General features: G+C 44.6%; 1 protein-coding gene across 1 annotated transcript; it reads left to right on the plus strand.

The window, feature by feature from the left end:
- Positions 1-411: 411 nt before the first annotated feature.
- Positions 412-19,041, plus strand: mfsd2ab (major facilitator superfamily domain containing 2ab). Its single transcript, XM_049602048.1, has 14 exons — positions 412-670; positions 4,208-4,333; positions 5,524-5,648; positions 9,849-9,972; positions 10,366-10,444; positions 10,527-10,702; positions 10,851-10,941; positions 11,857-11,975; positions 12,852-12,935; positions 14,991-15,074; positions 15,240-15,352; positions 15,453-15,596; positions 16,423-16,599; positions 16,685-19,041. The coding sequence occupies exons 1-14, from the start codon at positions 581-583 to the stop codon at positions 16,737-16,739; spliced, it is 1,587 nt and encodes a 528-aa protein (XP_049458005.1). The 5' UTR covers positions 412-580; the 3' UTR covers positions 16,740-19,041.
- Positions 19,042-19,759: the final 718 nt, after the last annotated feature.

Here is a 19,759-nt window from a genome sequence, read left to right on the forward strand (position 1 = left end):
GGAAACACCCCTCCATATGCACCTTAAGGACATGACCTCAGTGTCCCCTGTGGTAGCCACTTAGTTAGTTACACATTATATGGATATTGGAACAGTATGTTTGTTTGTAGATATTATGCAGCATGTGACATTCACTGCAGAGGGTGATACAGGCTGCTCTCTGAGCCTCAAACAAACTTTGATGAAGCTCAAATTTTCTCTGACGTGTTTTCAGTGTGAGCTGGATGTGTTATCTGTGCCTGCGGCGGCTGCAGCTTGATGCTGTGCAGGAGGACACCATCCATACATCCATGATAAGGAGCAGCAGCAGCAGCAGCAGCAGCAGCAGCTCCTCCTGCCTGTGACCCGCCCTCCGAGGGGCGGGGTCAAACATGGGGTGAACAGGCACGTTGGAGGGGGCGGGGAGCTCCAAGTATTACTACATCCACCCTGTGTGCCTCCACATCTCCACAGTGTTCGCGTCATTGTAGTGCCACGACGATTCATTTGGACGCGTTTCCTCAGACCTCATCTGTGTTTGATATTTCTACATTTTTTATTTACTCAGTTTTGATCCAATAGAAGCAGCGGCTGCTCTGATATGGCCAAAGGAGAAGGAGGTGAACAGTACTCTAACGCCAGCTTATTGAATAAACCTGTCAGCCCGGATGGAATCAAGCTCGCGAGGAAGGTAAGATCATTTTATTAGATTAAAAAGAAAACAAATTCAGCGGTTTATTGTGTAAATCATCTCAACATGGAGCTGAGGACGAGAGAGAGGGAGAGGCTGCCTTTAACCGGAGTGTGTGTTGAGGATTTGAATGAATGGAGCTCACCGGGAAAGTGACATTTCCACAGTGTGAGTCATTACGTTAAGTTAGCTCGGACGGCGCTCAGTGAAACCTCTCTACACTCCACTCCACCCAAATATGTCTCTTTCATTTGTTAAATGAATTAAATGATCAATAAGAATCAAAAACCTAAACGAAATTCACTCATTTCAGTCAGCCTTTAACCGCCACCAAGCGCCTTCACCCTCCATTGAGCGTCACGAGACCGTTTAAAATCCGTTAAATCATAAACTGTAACCGTTGGACGGTTAAATTGTATTAACGTTAGCTTGGCAGCTAATTAAACATAATTTTAGTGTGTAGGCTGTAATAAGAGAGGTGAACTCATTATCACAGCAGCCACAGAGAGCTAAATATAAACCTTTAAAATGTTAACCTACTCTCTCCTCTGCTAACGGCTGCTTTTAAATGTTTTTATCGACGTAACGTACGTTAGCTTAAAGTTAGCTTCAAAAACTAGCCATTTATACTGGAATTTCTAATCAGGATAACGGTCTGATTGATTAATTAAAATTGATTAAATGATAAATTGAAGTCACATTGAAAATGTGTCGCTCTTGTCGACTTATAACAATAAAAGTTTAATTGAATTTAATTTAATTAAATCAACGTCAGATTCGTTTATGTGGCATTCAGTGGGGTGTTGTGGTGCTGCTTTCAGGGGCTCCTCTGGACACCCTAATATCTGAGAGAAAGGACTCAGGTCTCTGTGGGGTTAACACACACTTTAAAGTCGAGAAAAAATGGAGTTGAAATAAGATCAGTGTGTGTCCTCCTGCTTCAGGAAGAATGTGACACAATTCTTTGCATAGTAGTAGTTAAAGAAGGAGAACATTTGCACCAGCGTGTTGATTCACTGATTCACAGAGTGACTGGTTGTTATGAAAAATATATTTTCACTGTTTTAGTTATTTATTTGATCTATTCGCACTTCAAAAGTCTCACCGGTTGTCAAATAACTTTAAAAATATCGTAATAGAATATCAAAATGTTGTATTCCGAGTACATTTCGGTGTTAATATGCATATTTCCGATGGTTGTGAATGCAACAGGCAGCACCCTCCAAAGCGACGTGTCAGACAGACGGAGCGCGCGGGGGATCATTTCCCTAAAAACCCATCCACAATCAGGGCCCTGAACGTCTCAGTCTGCTCCTACATAAACCATGTAGAGCTTATTAACATCTGTAATTAAAACAGCATTGCTACCTTGTTAAAAAAAAAAAAAAGCCCCACCTGTTTGATGATGTGTCTTTGACCTCACCTCTGATAACATATCATTACTGGTAGCACTGATTACACAGGAGCCTCTAAGGTAGTAGTAGTAGGAGGGAAGGTTTACAGTAGAGATTAGACACTCCGTGTGTTTCCTTGTAACTAACTTGGGTGGCACACGCACACGCACAGTGAGAGCTTTAATACGAATGCAAAGATATAGACAGATCCATTCGCATGTTGATGCATGTGTGCAGGAGTAGACAGGCGCACTGGTGCATGCGTGTATATAGTAGTAAGTGTATGCAGGTACATACAGATATGCGCACAGGTGTATGAATAGTATGTGTACATATGCAGGTATTTCTGTGGGTGAAAGTGTGTCAGTGTACACAGAGATAAGTTAGCCCACATGTTCACCATTTTCTCTGTTGTTTTTATGCTGCAGATGTACTGGTTGCTTATGTATTTTATATTTCTCTGACTTTATTTTCCCTTTAACACTGACTGGATTTGTTTCTGTAATGAAATGAAATCTAAAAAGCAAATAAGCTGTATATACAGAAACTGTGTGAGTCATAGACATCAGGAGACACATTCCTCTTTACTGTCAGTGATCAGGATGCAGAGAGGAGTGTTTTAAGTGGATTGCTTCACAGCCATGTGAGGAGAATGACAGTAATACATTCCTATTATAAATACATGATGCTGTGGGTTTACTCACCACGATGTCATGTTAACACTGGGAGGGACAAAATGTGTGTCATTTGCATACTTGTATTCTGGTAGAACAGGTGTCTGGGCATTATATATTGTGAAATAGAGTTGGATTGCAAAATTTATCTTGGTCATAGACAGATACATCACATGCCAGCGTCAGTTTTGATCCTCATAACTTCCATCTACACGACTGTGGAGACGTGACATGAATCACCAGGTAGTCGAGCTGATGACATGCCAGCTGTTGTGTTTGGTTACTACTACTACTGAATAACTGTCTGTTTCTGATTTCAGCCACAGAGTTTTTTTGTCACCTAAACAAAGGCCAGGTTGGGTGTATCAACACAGGCTGGGACATTTAATCACAACCATGGTGATGTTTTGTGTTGTGGTCTGATCTGAGACGATGTCTGTTTTCCTCTTGTCCAGATCAGTGAAACTTGCCTGGAGTTCAAGGTCGTTTCCTCTTGATACAGGTTTGATTGTTTGTCCCAGACCTTTCCTTTGACTGGCTGAAAACAACACTGATCACACTCACAACCTCATTGGTCAGAAAGGAGGGTGTGTTTTCATCCCGCTGTGGGCATGAGTGATCAGGGCACTGGTCAAACTGGCAGGAAACCTGTTGTGTACTTATCCAGCTCAGGCTGCTGCCAAGGTGCTGTCACCCTGGCTTTCTGAGTGTGTGTGACACCATGGTGTTGTCATGCCCTGGCACGTATCTGCAGAGATTTGTGTCGCTATTACAGGAGTTGTTTAGACTCTGTCTGCTGGGGAAATTATTACATCTACAGTGGAGAAAATGGAGAAGAATGACCACTTGTTGGAACACCAAGGGTTTCTTGTTTCCCAGTGGCTGTCCTTGACTCCTGCCAAACACGCTACACGATGCTTCGCATTCAGCCAGCTGAACTCGCCACTCGCAGACTCTCTGGTGATTAAGAATTTAGGCCACATTCCTTCAGAGGCTCTGCAAAAAAGTTGTGATTGTCTTAATCGGACTTATAAGAAATTAGCGACACAGAAGATTAAATTGTTCAGACAGGAATTGAGAAAGTTACCTATTCAGGAACTCAGGGGTGTAACTGCTGTGCTGCTGTCACCCTGTTAGGATTAAGCTGCTGCAAGTCAACTCTGCAGAATTGACCCCTCCTATAATTACGAGGGCTTGGCCCTGCCAAAGCCTGAAAAGGTTTGTGGGCAGCTGCAAATACTGAGCCTTTAGGACACTTTCTTCAGAGCAGGCTGAATGAGTAATATGCCTAAAGTCAGGTATTTGTTTGGCTTTATCTTGTTCGTAGACAGACAGATGTCATGTCTGCTGTTTGTCTGCACTTGTGTAAAACTACTTAAAACCCCGCTCCAGTTTTATGGCTGATACAGATGCTAATTTAGCTTTATTAACTGTGATTTTTCTGCTCTTTCCTTGTTCTTTTTCCTCAGCATGATCGCAGTAACAGGTTGTCAGTCTGCAGCAAGATATGCTATGCCATCGGCGGGGCGCCCTACCAGATCACGGGGTGTGCCCTGGGATTTTTCCTGCAGATCTATCTGCTGGACGTAGCTCAGGTGAGTTGGTTGAGATTATTACAAAACTCCACGACCTCAGCTGTCAAACTCTCATGACACAGGCCTTAATATAGCTCCCTGCCGCCCTTAAAGGCCCACCTCACTGGGAACAGGAACATACTGTGCATGCTGTACTGTCCTTTCTATACTGCCACTGTAGGAGTCTTGCAACCACTTACTTAACCCATTCACACACATTCATTCACTGGTGAATGATAAGGTACAAGGTGCTACTCAGTTTTAAATAATCACACACACTCACACACTTAATTTAGGGTACATATCTCACCCAAGTATAATTTGCAGACTGGAGGAGGAGCCGAGGATCGAACCACCGATCTTCAGATTAGCGGACCTCCTGAGCCACTGCAGCTCAATGTGTGGTGGCATTTACAGAGTTGTACGTGATCCTGTATGTGCCCTCAGCTCACCTCTCTCACAGGGGCACATACAGGACATTGTGACCGCCCAAAGCTCACCAACAAAGGAGGCGATTATCCTGGAAAAATGAAGAGGTGGAAAAAGTTTCCATTATTGACTCCATGATGTGGCTCGGCTGTATCAAAAGGATCACAGGGGCTTGTTCTGAAAAATGCCGGGCAGGGGAGTGACGGGAGCGCGGTGAGGAGGGGCTCGCTTTAATGGGCTCCGACATTAATCTGATGGTTGAGGCCAAAATAGCGTGTAAGTCAGCCGCTTCCCAGGGTTTAGCTTTGTCCAGCTACCAGAGTTGTTGATTAAGAGTCTATTGGGTGACACAGCATGGTGCAGATTGTACAGTCAGGAGTGGAGCATTCATCCCACTGCCTGGCCTCCAGTCAGGCTCGTCTGTACAATGAGCAGCAGACGGGCTGAGCAGCCAAGTGGCAGCTTTACTGTTTGACTTGACTCTGTCTAAGTGCTGTCTCTTGACTAAGGAAACTGCCAACTAAACACTACTCACTGTCGCGCCAAGTTTAATGTCATGTTGTTGAGTTACTGCTCCCTGAGACAGCTTATTGGTTAAACTCCTCAAACACAGGCTGTGTGTGCTCAGTCAGCTTCCTCATGACGTGGTGTCAGTCTAGTGTGGATGGTGTGCTGGTGTACACGCTCAGTGCCTGGAGTAATATTTTATGGCCGCAAAAAGTTGAATTTGCAACTGTTTGTACTTTTAATATCACACTAATCTTTGTCTTCTCCTTTGGCAGCTGGATCCCTTCTATGCCTCCATTATCTTGTTCGTGGGTCGTGCATGGGACGCCATAACTGACCCCACCGTGGGCTTCCTGGTCTCCCGGAGCCCGTGGACGCGTTTTGGACGCATGCTGCCTTGGTGAGTCCCAGCTACAGTCTGACACTGTTGGACGTGGCAGCTTCATCTATATCGTAGAGCTCTTTAGTAGATCATTAGCATCAGCTCTGAGTCTCTGTCGTACATCTCCTTCACCGTGTTATTGATGAAGCCTAGTTATGTGTCACTAAAGCACTTATCACGTACTTCCTGCTGGAAATGCCTGACGGGGGGTTGTGGTGAGTCAGAGCTGCGAGTGGAAGTTTTCCAAACAGGCACGTTACATGTGTCAGTGTTTGGGGGCGGGGCTTTGTGAGGTCATCTCCCAGGAGGGGTAATTACAGGTCATGCTGATGAAATAACTGCTGCCACTTCCGCATTGCCCTCACATGCAACCGTGTCAAGTCAAGCCTCATCTCCTCCCCTCTCTTCTCTGTCCTCGCGCTCACACACAACTGCTGCTGCACACACAGCCTATAAGATAATGTACTGCTCGAGGCTGGACTACTGAAGAAGCCTAAACACAAAGGCACTACGTCTTTGTTGTTGTTTTTTTACTAAGCAAATATAGAGTTCTTGCAGGCGCACATTTCCCACAGCATGGCCTCTGGCATGTCATTGACAAATATAACTCCTGCCTGCTAAAGAGTCGGCTTCTTAAAGCAAGCACACAAAGAATTCCCCCAGAAAACTGAGACAGTTCAGATCTCTGTGTATTTTAATCGAGAGCTAATTTTCATTTTGATAACACTCTCATTTGTACAGACTGACCCTTGAGATTTTTGAAATTAGACATAAAAGAAGACGCCAAGTATTTGGTTGTTTCTGTCAGGTTAAATCACTTTGGCCTCTGTCTGTGAAGTCCCCGTGTGAAGAGCAAATTAAAGTTAAAACGTCACCCTGCGTCCTCTCTGCCTGTGTGTGGCGGCCAGCCTGAAGGAGTGGGAGGTCTGTGGTGCTTCAGGGCTTTCTCACAGAGAGGTTGCTGACCCTTTTCTGTTCAGCTGCTACATCTCCTCCCCCACACCTCCACCTCTCTCTCTCTGAGCTGCCTACGAGAGTTTCTCTCACTGGAGTTATTAGTCTGTTCATGAGGATTGTACGACTGTGGTCTCTGCATTGTCAAAAACTGCAGGAACTCTTGACCCATGTCAGAAGGGTTGAATTCTAAGTGTTACATAAGAGAAGTGCGGTATGGGGGTGTCAGCGGGCTCTGTCGGTTACAGAAGTGTCAGCCAGTCTCCTGTCAACACAAGATATTTTAGAGCTACTGTCCCTTCTATGTTTCGGAGCATGCAGTACGCCCACAGTGCGATCAGACTAAAAGGCGACACGAGGTGAGGTAAATGTCGGAGGGTGTCTGCAGCTTTATAATGAGCGCCACAGGGAGATGCAGCGCTGATGCATATTTACTCCCTCGCCTGCTTGATTAAAAACATAATCTCCCTGGTTGGTAATGAAATGTTTGCACCTGGTGGAAGAAGGGGCACAACTGGGAGATGAAGGTCTCCTGTGCTAACGTTCCCTCAGGTGTGCGAACATGGAGAACACCTGCATGATTAATTTAGAAAGTGAGCGTCCTGTCGAGCTGTCGGTTGGCACTTTCTGAGAAGTGTCAGAAATGTTCCTCCTTTGTGAAATGGAATCGAGCGGCGGCAGTTACACATCTTCTGCAAAAAGAGTTGTGACAGAGGTTTTCTAACCAAATGTAACCCTCTGAAAACTACTGTGCTGCTGGAAAGGAATTCACCGTCAGACAAAAATAATGAACGACAGCTTTTGCAACAGTTACTGGTGAAAGTTATGAATGTCCAAATACTGCAGTCATCACTGTGAACATTCTGTTTAAACATGGACATGTTTGCAGTTATGGAACGTAGTTTTTCATTCAAATGGCCTCTATAATCCAAAACACATCTCAATTCATGCAGACTTTGGAAATGTGACTAAAAAACATAGCTTTGCTTTGGTTAGACTTGATGTTGATGCACATACACATCTGTTGAGCTGAACTGAATTAATATGCACACGAGGAGTAAGATTATTATTGTGATGTGCAGACAACATCAAGATGCTGATGTTTGAATCTCATAAGTGGGTCATGCTTGATGCTGCCTGTGCAAAGCGAGATGCACACGGTGGTATTGTCAGAGACGGGGCGTGGACGGGGTGGGGGTGGGGTGGGTGTGGGTGATGCAGGAGAAAGAAAGGATGGAGGAATGATCGGCACGTTCAGTCACATCACAGTCAGCTCAGCCATAAAGATGTGAGGAGGAAGGGTGCGGTGCCTGAGAACAGCCTGAACAGCTCCAGCCTTAAAAGCCCTGTGCGTAGGAGTGGGGGAGGGGAGACGAGTCAGACTGGCCTCTCATTGGTCCAGCCCACAACACACCACACATAGGAGCCAATGAGGACTCAACTTTCAGCTATGAATGGCTCTAGTAGGATTTTTTGAAGAGTGGCTGAGGAATCCAGGAGTTTACTAGAGTTCAAGTCGTGGAGCGGTGATAGAATAAGACGCATTGTCGCTGCAGAGCGGCTGGACTCACAGTGACAGACTGCAGGTTTCCTGCTGTTCCCTAAACATCCATTTCAATTAATGTATTTGGACGCTGGCTGTTAGGTGTCCAGAGTTTATGTCACTCCTTCAACACATACTGACTGTGTTTCTTACTGGAGGTTACGACGAGCTTTTCATTGCATAAATTTCACATTAAACATGATATATTTTGATTTTCTTAGTTGGAGTCAGAGCGTGAAGCATGAACAGAAAATCAGCCTGCTTCACTCCAGCTGGTTATCCACCCAGCCCAGTGATGGCTGCCAAAAGAATGAATTTGGATTTTGCTGTCAGCCCATAAAAAGGTTTCCCCAGTTAATACGCACCAGACTAAAAGCTGTCACCTGCTAAATTAACTTGGAGAGCTGAAATCACCCTCTGTACTCAGCACAGCTATTTCAGAGGAGGTTTAAATCTGATTCCAGGACTTATATGGTGCACTGTGTCACTGCACTTCTGCAAGCACAGTGCACGTCTTGGCTCAGCTCTGGAGAATGTTTTAGGGCACCACATAGGGAGAAAGGAGATTCAGTCTTTATGCTTTTGCTTCCATTCTCTCTGATAGACACACTTGAGTTAAATCATGTACCATGCCTAATCTGGTGGGTGTTGTGTCGTTTGGCACGGAGGAAACATGCTTTGAGAAAAGCATTCCTAAGTACTCTGTCATCTCCAGATAAAATATCTGCTGTAACTTGCAGACCACTCCTGCACGCTCCCTCAGCGACTTTGCACGAGTGCACAGTTCACAATCACATCCCATGCACACGAGAGTCAGCTGAATGCTCCTGACTTTACTCTCTCTTTAAAACACATATTGATCATCAAAGTTTGGCTGTGAATGGAGCACATTGATTGGATATTAGCTGGAGACATGGCAAGAAATTGCGTCAGTTTTTCTGTATCATCACAGTGACACGCCGTTCCTTGGAGTCTGTAGCGATGCCTTTGTGACTTCATTTCCTGTCTGAGGATGAATCACCTGTTTTTAAAAATGACTCCCATAGAAACTAGACTCACAAGCAGGATGGCCGGGCTGCTGCTTCCTGTTCTACAAGCCAGACTCCTATTTCCAGAGGTGTGGCTGATCTCACTCATCTCGCATCTGATTGGAGAGTGTGGATCTGACCATAGGAAGACACAAACAGGGGGAAGGAAGTGACTAAAGGAATTCTACTCCTGCAGCTTTTCCCTCTCATCATGACCTCATAGTGGGCATTTACGGGATGTTAGGAGGAGGAGTGAAAGATGGCTCGGATGTGTTTACAAAACCAAATTGATATGATCTTATCCGCAGCAGTTTTCACAAACATGTTGCCTCATAAGATCACGTACCAGAGGGTCTCCTGGCATTTGTACATGAAGAAACACATGCAAGCTGAGTTTTGTTCAGCATCACTGTCACACCATCACATAACCAGCTCCACCTGCACCGTGCATGTGAACACTGATAATCAGCATGAAACACCAAACAGAGCTGAGCTGAGGGAAGCTGGCACAAACTGAATGAGAGTCACGCTTAATTGGCCACAGTTAGTTATGTAACGAGTGTCCCCTCTCCTCATAAAGGCTGATAATTGTTTACAGAGTGAGCGTGTTTCACACTCGAGTAAGATCACGTTTCGTCCACTGATGTTGTTGTTGTCGTCTCTGCTCTCCTCCAATCCTTTGTCCACATGAAGGATCCTGCTCTCAACCCCTCTGGCTGTGCTTTCCTATTTCCTCATCTGGTACGTGCCTCCCTTCGACAACGGCAAAGTCATCTGGTACCTCTTCTTCTATTGCATCTTCCAGACCCTGCAAACAGTGAGTGCCACAGTCTCGCCTCCACAGACACTCCCAGGGACCACTCTGTTGTCTCATATGTGCAATACGAGTTTGATTTCCCAATAGGATTCACACTCAGCCCCTTATTGGGAAATAAAAGGTTATTGTGGGGTCAATGTGAAATAACATGGTTATTTTTAATTTCCAAACTGATTTGAACTTTGCAGTGTGAAGCAAATTTTCCAAAATACATAAATATCCGTAAAATTTTGTGAAGAAATCCTCTGATTGCACAATAAGCTAAAGTTATTCACGTAAAGGAACAGTTATTTAGGAAATACACGTATTTCCTTATTTTGCAAAGACTCTGAGAGTTGTGTCAATCCTCTGTGTCCATTTTTCTCATCCTGTTTCTTTTTCTTTGCAAATCAGTGCTTCCATGTGCCGTACTCCGCCCTCACCATGTTCATCAGCTCGGAGCAGAAGGAAAGAGACTCAGCCACAGCCTACAGTGAGTATCACACTCAAATGACTCTCTATAAGACAAGTCTGCTGTGTAAACTCCTCACTGACTAAATGTTTCCTCTGATCAGGGATGACGGTGGAGGTTCTGGGCACTGTTCTTGGTACAGCTATCCAGGGGCAGATCGTGGGCATGGCCAACGCTCCCTGCCTCCCAGGACCTGGTGATATCATGGCAGACCTGAGCAACTCCTCTCTGTCTGCTGGACTTAATGACTCAGTGCATGTCATTTCCCTGGAACACACGGTAAACAAACGAAGCTGATAGAGAGTCCAGGCTAATAATGAGCTCACTGTGCAAACAGCAAGAACTGATGAGGAAGGCTAATGTCTAATATGGGACTAAATGGAGGTGTGCTAACTTTGCTAACTGTCGTCTGGTTCCTTCCTCACAGAAAGCAGCCTACATGATAGCTTCAGGTGTCATCTGCATCATGTATGTCCTGTGTGCCATCGTTCTTTTCTTCGGTGTGAAAGAGCTTAAAGGTAAGACATCAAACTGGCTCCATCATTTTAACTGAGATGCTGTTATCTACTCGTTTAACAGCCTTAATTTGAGTTTGACACGAAGCCAAAATGAGGAGAGAAACTGTTGTTGTTTATGTCGCACTACACATAACAAGCCAGTTGAGTTTTGGGTTTGAATAACAACTGTTGAAACTTTCTCACCATTAAACTATGACAAACAAATCACTAGTTGCTCGGTGCAGCCTCCTGATTGGATGAACAGAGGTCTCTAATGAGACAGAGCAGTCATCCACTCTAGTCCAATGAAGCTGACTATTGTCGCAGTTTACTGTGGTGTGACTGTGGCCTGACACGCTGTGTGAGAGCACACAGGCTGTCATGTGTTGACCTGGCTTGGTTTGGCTTGGTTTGGGCCGTCAGCCCAGCGTGGCAGGGATTTGTCTTTAACTCTGACAGCTTGCCCTTCGTGATGACGTTTAACAGCAGCAGGCTGGTTGGGTTGGGGAGCATTTTTTAGACAGTAACCAACAATCCTGCAGTTCACCTTTTTTTTTTTTTTTTTTTTTAAAGATTATTTTTTTGGGCTTTTTGCCTTTAATGGACAGGACAGATTGAAATGGGGTGAGAGAGAGAGTGGGGGTTGACATGCAGCAAAGGGTTGCAAGCCGGAGTTGAACCTGCGACCGCTGCAGCAAGGCATCGCCTCTGTACATGGGGCGCCGGCACTATCCACTACGCTACCGACGACCTGCTGCAGTTCACCTTTAAACACTGAGACAAATCTGTAAATGGAAAGCGTCGTGATCAGCGACGGCATAAATAGAAATCCAGTAGAGGACTGGCCTCTTCTTGTCAAAGATGAACTGTTAAGATCATGGTCGGAAAATGTTTTCAAGTTGATGTAATTCTTTCCTGTTTTTTTCCTCTGTCCAGAGTCGAGTCGTCCCAGGTCGGAGCCAATGGGCTTCTTCCAGGGCATCAAGCTGGTGATGGGACATGGACCGTACGCCAAACTGGTCACGGTCTTCCTCTTTACCTCGCTGGGTTTCATGGTACGTATGGAGACACACACACATACATACATTTTTCTATGAGCTTAGTTAGGGTATGTGCAATGTGATATTATCATGACACTGTATTATTGCAATTTTGCGATATGCTGAGAATTGCGATACGATATGTACAATTAATTACCTTATTTCAGTGGCAAATTTTATCTGTGAAGGAAACTTTGTCAACAGTTTTATTGAATAAAAGAAAATAGCTAGTCTGTCTCACTTCAGTCTTTTTTATTGCAGCAAAATGTATCTTTTAAACTGAAAAAGCATCTGATGATATTATCTAGTCGGCTACCTAAAGTTTAATTTGTATTTGTAATATTAATAATTTAGATAATAAAAAAAAATCGATACTTGGTGTCTGTGTAACGATACAATATTGCCACACAAAAGGATCGCAATACTTTGCTGTAACGTTTTTCCTCCACCCGTATTATATCGTGTTCACATTAAATGCACTGCAAATTTTTTGCGTTGAGTTACTCACGCAAGTTTGAATGCTAGAATATTTTGTGTTGACTCGTGTCGTTCGCACGTGAAATCGCTGAATCGATGAATGAACTTCCGCCGGAGCGTCCTCTGCATCATATGCCCCCAGAGGATCTCAATGCTGATTGGCTATTGTGGCGCAACTTGGTTGCTGAAGTACAAATTTTTCAACTCTTGTAAATAAGCATATGACGCAAAATCACGCTGCTCACTTAATGTGTGTATTTCGCGTCATTTGCGTCTCCTCATGTCTTAACATTGACTTCACGTGTAATTCACTCACACAAATTGTACTGTTTGCGCCCGGTGTGAACACATTAACACATTAACACATTAGTCAGTAGAACATGACTGAGTGAGTCTCTGTGGTTTTTCTTGCAGCTCCTGGAGGGAAACTTTGCTCTGTTCTGCAGCTCCACACTGGGCTTCAGGAACGACTTCCAGAATATACTGCTGGTCATCATGGTGAGTACACACACACACACACACACACACAAATACACTCACTTAGGTGGCATTTTCAGACATTAGGGCAGATAGCCACACTGTTCCCATAGCAACGACCGCATTTCCATCAGCACATGAAGAAGGTGAGCCATCAGTTTCAGAGCGCAGACAAAAGCTTCCCTCGGAGCACAAACACATAAATTGTCCTCAGTTCCAAAGCTGGTCTGTCCTCGGTTAGACAGCAGTGTCTCCTGATGAGTGTCCACTCTGACCGCTCTGCCTGAATGCCATCCCATTCCCACAGACAGTTCAGGAGCCACGCTTGATTCTGCTTTCATTCCTCTGTCCTGACCTCAGAGGATAAAAAGCTCTCTCCTATCAAAGAATCACTTCAGATCCTCATCCTGGTATTAAAGCCAATTAATCCATAGATTTACTTTGTGTAGCAGCACAGCAGAAGTGAACTGGCTGCTGAGGTTGAAGAGATTACACACTTTGATCCTTTACTTTATGGAGAGGATTACAGAGGCGAGGCAGGGAGGGGATGTTACAGTACATTTATTTAGTGAAATACCTTTTTAGAGGAACCGCTCCGTAAGCAGCACTAAGAGATCCTAATCCTCACCTGCAGGACTTTGATGAGATGTCACACTGACCTCAGAAACTTCAGATATTAATACTAAAGAGATGAGTTTAACAAATCAAACTAACAGGCATTAGAGTGGGGAAGATATGCCCATCTCCTGATGTGCATTTTACTGGAGACCAGGGGTATGTAACTAAAACTCAAAGAGGTCCAGCTACTGAAACTTCCTCCCAGCACAGGTCCGAACCTCATGATGTCTGAAGTGCATCCAGTAGTAGTCGTCCCCCCCCCTCGTCAAGCTGTAAATGAACGTGTGAGGAGTCAGGTAGATCTGTCATACTGGGCTATCAGCTCAGTTATTTGGTGCACTCTCACTACAGACTTCTGCGGATATGTTGCCTCAGAGGACCTGTGTTTGGTGTCGTGGTGACGCTCAACATCACAACATATGAGACAGAGAAGTTTGGTTTTGGCTGCTGAAGAATGAACAGATATCGGTCTGTGCGTTCACTTTTAACAGTCTGTGTTCTGAAACAACTTTAATTACATTAGAGCATCTGTGTCGTGACTCTCTTCCTCTAAACAATGTTTGCTGTCGCTTGGTATTAAAATATATTTTTGAATCTTAAAGGTCAGATATAACGATACGTGTGAGAGCAGTGAGGATTTCATTAACTGCAACAAACCACCACAAATGAAGTTATTTTAAGGCCTGGACAGTGTTTCAGGTCGGAGGAGTAGCTGTGTTGTGCTAGGTCAGTTGTGTAAAAGGTGCTTTATGAGCTCTGTTCAGAAGATAAAACCTATTAACTGATAATTATGTTTGAATACTGAGGGAGAGGCTGATAAGGCTCGTAGAGGAGAGGCTGGTGGCTTCGAAGATGGAAGTTCAGACTCACACATTCTGCTGATGAAACCAGACGATCATATCTGCAGAAGGAGAGGAAGTGAAGAAACCACATGAAACATTTTTAAAACCACAGAACAATGTATGTGACACATGAGTGAGCAGCGAGACTGTGAGGAGTTACTGTGGGAGGCTGTTTGACTCGTAGCAAAACACCACTGTTATCTTTCCTTAGTCAAACATGGAGGGGTCAGAGGTCAAAGCGATCTGAGCGCCCCCTCCTGCAGAGTCAATGGATAAACTCTGTGGAATTCTGCATCACATTGAGCTTTAATGTGTTTTGGGAAGAGTCGTAGAAGCCATATTGTCTTCTGTCTCCACTGTTGTGTTTGGCAGGTATGAGAGGTCAAAAGTGCTTCTGCATCACCGCACTTCGAAACTGAAACATTTTGAGAATGTTTCTAATGTCACACTTCTTGACTGTGATGTGGCACAGAGGGTCTTCCCCTTCCTACTTCTGCACAACCATGTGAACCTGTAATAGAGGGCCCTGTGTGGAATTTACTGGCGAGTTTGTCGGCATGTGAGTCAAAACAAAAACACCTGGTTAACCAGACTTTGAATGTTTTTCCCCCCTCAGCTCTCTGCCACTCTGGCCATCCCCTTCTGGCAGTGGTTTCTGACTCGCTTCGGGAAGAAGACGGCGGTTTTCACTGGCAGCTTGGTAAGGCCCACAGTCACGTCCAAACACCACCTCTTGTCAGACTGACAGCAGCTAAGTGATATTCTAGGAGTTTCAGGAAAACATCTCTGGTGCCATTAAGAGACCTGTTTTATGAAGTGAATGAGTGACAGCTTCAGTGGTCTGATGTGTTTCTCTTCTTTCCAGTCTGTGGTCCCCTTCATGATCCTGGTGGTGTGTATAAAGAGTAACCTGATCGTCACCTACATTTGCTCCTTCGCTGCCGGAGTCGGCGTGGCTTCAGCCTTCCTGCTGCCCTGGTAAAACTCCTGCTGACTCTTTACCATGTTTTTATTCTGATTTATAATACACATGGACCGTATGTAACTGACTGTGACCGTAACTGTCTGTGTTCTTCAGGTCTATGCTGCCTGATGTTGTCGACGATTTCCAAGTGCACAACCCCGAGTCCACCGGCCATGAAGCTCTCTTCTACTCCTTCTACGTCTTCTTCACCAAGTTTGCCTCTGGAGTCTCCCTCGGCATCTCCACACTCAGTTTAGAGTAAGTATTGGCTTAAACACACACAAGCTATAATATAGGTTATTAAAACCAGAGTCCTGCACAGGAGCCTGTTTGAAAATCAGCACCCGCCCATACCTGTAAAGCTCAGTGCAAGAACCGACCTGTAACCCGTCATTAAGTCACAGCCGCGCCCGTGATTAAACCCTCACAGGCTCCAGTGCCTCACATTAAGCTGGTGCACGGCACCTTGACGGCCTGTATGGCGGTGATAATATGAGCGTTTGAGTTGGCGCTGGACAAGGACGGGTATTCAGTGAGGTGATGTTAGCAGCATTATTCCTCTTGGCCTTCATCGTTCATCACACTGCAGATTAGCAGGAGATATAGTTGTGTTGCTTTGTGGCGCAGACACGAGCCTTATGCGCTCTTTGCATATTAATGTTCCTCGCCTAACAACGGAATTCATATTTTACCCATTACTTAGCTTTTAGTGGGAAACCCACAGATACCCGACCCGCTGCAGGACTCTGATTCAAACCCTGATTGCTGGTGTTTCATGGTTTTTATCTGATGCACTGAGACACAACTCAAAAGTCTAAATGAGGCTAAGCCAAATCTCCCAGAACTTAAATCCCACATCAAAGCAACAAATTCCTTTAGCTCTCACTGAGTCAAGTACAGTAAGGCTGTAGTGTGTGTGTGTGTGTGTGTGTGTGTGTGTGTGCCACATGACTCGGCAGCAGAGTGTGGCCTTTGATCAGTGATCTGGTGGGAATGTTGTCCTCACATCAAGACCTTGACTTCACTTGACGACTGACTCCACATGAACACATCTCAGTTTCATAACGATGTGTCTTCTTCATAGTTTTGCAGGCTACATCAGTCGAGGCTGCACTCAACCACAGGAAGTGGATATAACCTTGAAAGTGCTGGTCTCCGCTGCCCCCGTAGCTCTCATCATAATCGGCCTGGTCATCCTGTACTCGTACCCGATCAATGAGGAGAGGAGGCAAGGCAACCGCAAACTGCTGCAGGAACAGAGGTGAGGCTTTGCTTCCAAAAGTCTTTCACGTGTTTGTGTCACTGAAGCAAAACTCCAACTGAAGACACGTTTTATTTTCTTGCAGGGACAATGAGGTTGATTCAGAAACAGACTCAACAGAACTGTCCAACATGGTGTAGCACCTGTTAGAGAGCCACGGACCAATCAGGTGATGGACAGGCATTTTGCACTGGGCGGGACCAACTTACCTGGGCCTGTCGGATCATACTGTACAGACACTGCCTCGTCCAATCACAATGCTGCTGATCCAAGTCTACAAGACTCAAAAGTGTCAACGCTTCAGCCAAGCTGAGGCCTTACTATAAATAAAACATCCTCCCTCTGCAGTTGTGACATTTTCCCAGCATGACGTTCACTCTCCTCTTTCGTCCAGTCCGATCTCAAAGCCTTACTTTTTGTATGAAACACGTCTTTTGAGTGCTGCGGATAAATCTTTTTTTAAGGGCTGGCCTTGTTCTCAGCTGAAATTGCACAAAACTCTGAAATGTGATGGAGCACGTTGTGTCAGTGCTTCCATTATCGGTGCTACTCGCTAGAGCTGAACAGTCCTTGAACTTGGAGCATTAACGACAACGCTTTAGTCCTGAACATCGAGAGAAACTTGAACAATCGGTGACGACGCCTTAACACGCCCCTCTCTGGGGTCAGACATGATTAACTGACAAACTAATCCGCGTGTCAGTCGCTTGCTCGAGACATCGACTTAGTGTTTATTTTTGAACTTGTTAAAATGTGTTTTGTAATTTTTACAATTAATCCTCATTGTTTACGTTCACCAGTTAGCCAGTTAGTTTCCATCTCATTCCCACTGGCTTTGTTTTGTTAAAGAAGCCTTCATAATGTGATGCTGGAGCAGAGCAGCAACGCCATCGAACTGAAACCACTACAACCGTAAATGCACTTGGTCTGCTATTACGTGACTTAACCTGAAAACACACCGGCACGGCGTGACGTGACGCACATGAAGTGCCGCCCCTAGCACACCATGGACGCGTCGTGCTGCAGCTCGGCAACAGACGACCATGTAACGCAAGATCTGAACTTCCTCCACCTCTGCGTTAGCTTAAAATCACGTGTGGACGGCTGCAAATTAAATTCAAATTCTCACCTGAAGAGCCGATCTCCAGAGCTGTGACTCGCCAGGAAGTATCTTTTTGGCCACTGTCTTTGTCATGACGGGATCGTGGGTCTTGTAGCTCGAGATATTTCTCTCCTCATCAGGTCTTTGTCACATATGAGACAAGAGACGAGACCAAAGTTTTCTTTATACATGCATGGTGAGGAGAGGAGTCGAGCTGCCACAGGAGCAGAGTGTGAGGGGTTGTTCAGTGAAAATAATAGGGGCGTGCTTTTCGACGCGTGGCGTTCGCCGCCGGTGTGTTTTGGCCTTTACATTATCGTATTTATAGGACAGCTACTGAAGACAGAGACAGCATTTTTTTCCCACTTCCTAAAAACTGAGCAAAGCGGTGACTTCAGCCGGTACAGACTTAGTGATATTTAAATATTTATTAGTTTTGATTTTACTGTTTATGAATTCATGTTTGCTGCAGTCGTGCTCCTCGCAGTGTTTAAACGTGTGCGTGAGGCCTGCGAGGTTCGTACCGAATTGGAAAAGTTTCAGAACCTGAAAAAATGTCAGTCATATTTTATTTAAAAAAACAACAACAAAAAAACCCAACATTTACAGGCCTTTTAATGCATGTTGCCATAGCGACTATCTCTGCCATATGCATTGGAAAAGGGAAGCACATAATTGTGAAAAAAACAAGATTGGAAGTCAGAGGAGTGAACATGTTGTGACCTCCTGCATGTGTGTATCGAATGTTGTACATATGTTTGTTTATTGAAGGAAGAATGATTTGTAAACATCTCAATCCTCGACATGAACGTGTGGATTGACAGATTTCATATCTGTTGATATGGAAATGTGTACATACAGTTTCATATGTTATACATACTGTTGCATCTTCAACGTGTTGTTTCGCACAGCCGTGTTGCTCATGTCAAAATGTTCATATTTCTTTTGCTTTATATTTTGTTTGTTTTTTCTTCCCGTGTATCTGAGCAGAGGATTTTCTGCACGTGCCCACTCGGTGCCATCTTCACCCACTAACCCTGTAATAACTGTACATCCTTTAAACCCTGCCCTGTTTTATTTCGTCACGTGTCAGTGACCCTCCCTCATGACTCTTGAGGCTGTAGCCAGATGTGTGAGCTTTAACCCCGCAGGGACACACAGACGCCTTGTGACCACGCCTCCTGTGCATATGTGTAAATATTGTATGTAAAGCTGTAAATCTTTGATATTTGTGGCTGTGAAATGAACCCATATACACTGTACTGTAGTTATTTAAGAAGAGATGTTGAGATTGAAAAAAGATATTGTTAATAAATACTAATTGATAAGTGTACTGTGAACGAGGTGTCGACGTTTCTTTACGTCAAACAGCTGTGATAGACTGAGTCAGTTTGAACAGCAGCTGACATGAAGACATTTTAACGTCATCACAGTGTGAAGAGAGTCACTGAAAAGATAATGACAATCAGTGGCGTAAGGTACTTACCATGGACCCCAGTGCACCCTAGTCACTAGTTATAAAGGCACACACACACACACACACACACACACCCCTCTGGAAAATGTTTATAAAATACCCAGAGGAAGTTTTGGTACTTTCTCCTCCTTTCTGTTTCTCTCTTGTTCTTACTGACACTTTTATATTTAAAGTCACGACTCCTCCCTGAGACTTCAGATGTGCTCAGCTCGTCAGTCTGACAGACTTTGAGTCTAAACTAGTGACTGTATCGTAAGGGAAGGAAAGGAAATCACAACAGACACAGGTTTTCATTTTTATTGCATATGGCCTGTAGTTAACGGCACCATCTCTAATGTCATGTGAATTCTTCTTTGAACACAGGTGTAGTTCTGAGTTCTGAATTATTCGCATTGTTTCGGGCCTGTGTGTGTGAGAACTGAGGGAAACAACTGAATTTCCCCTCAGAGATTAATCAAGTGTATCTTCTTCTTGGGGCCAACGTAGCTTCAAAACTGTGCAAAATAATGACGGAATAAATGAGTCATTTATGTCCCTGTATTTACCAGTCAAATGTTGTATGATGTGGAGAAATTATTAAC

The sequence above is a fragment of the Epinephelus fuscoguttatus genome, linkage group LG17 (assembly GCF_011397635.1).
Source record: "Epinephelus fuscoguttatus linkage group LG17, E.fuscoguttatus.final_Chr_v1".
Lineage (NCBI taxonomy): Eukaryota > Metazoa > Chordata > Actinopteri > Perciformes > Serranidae > Epinephelus > Epinephelus fuscoguttatus.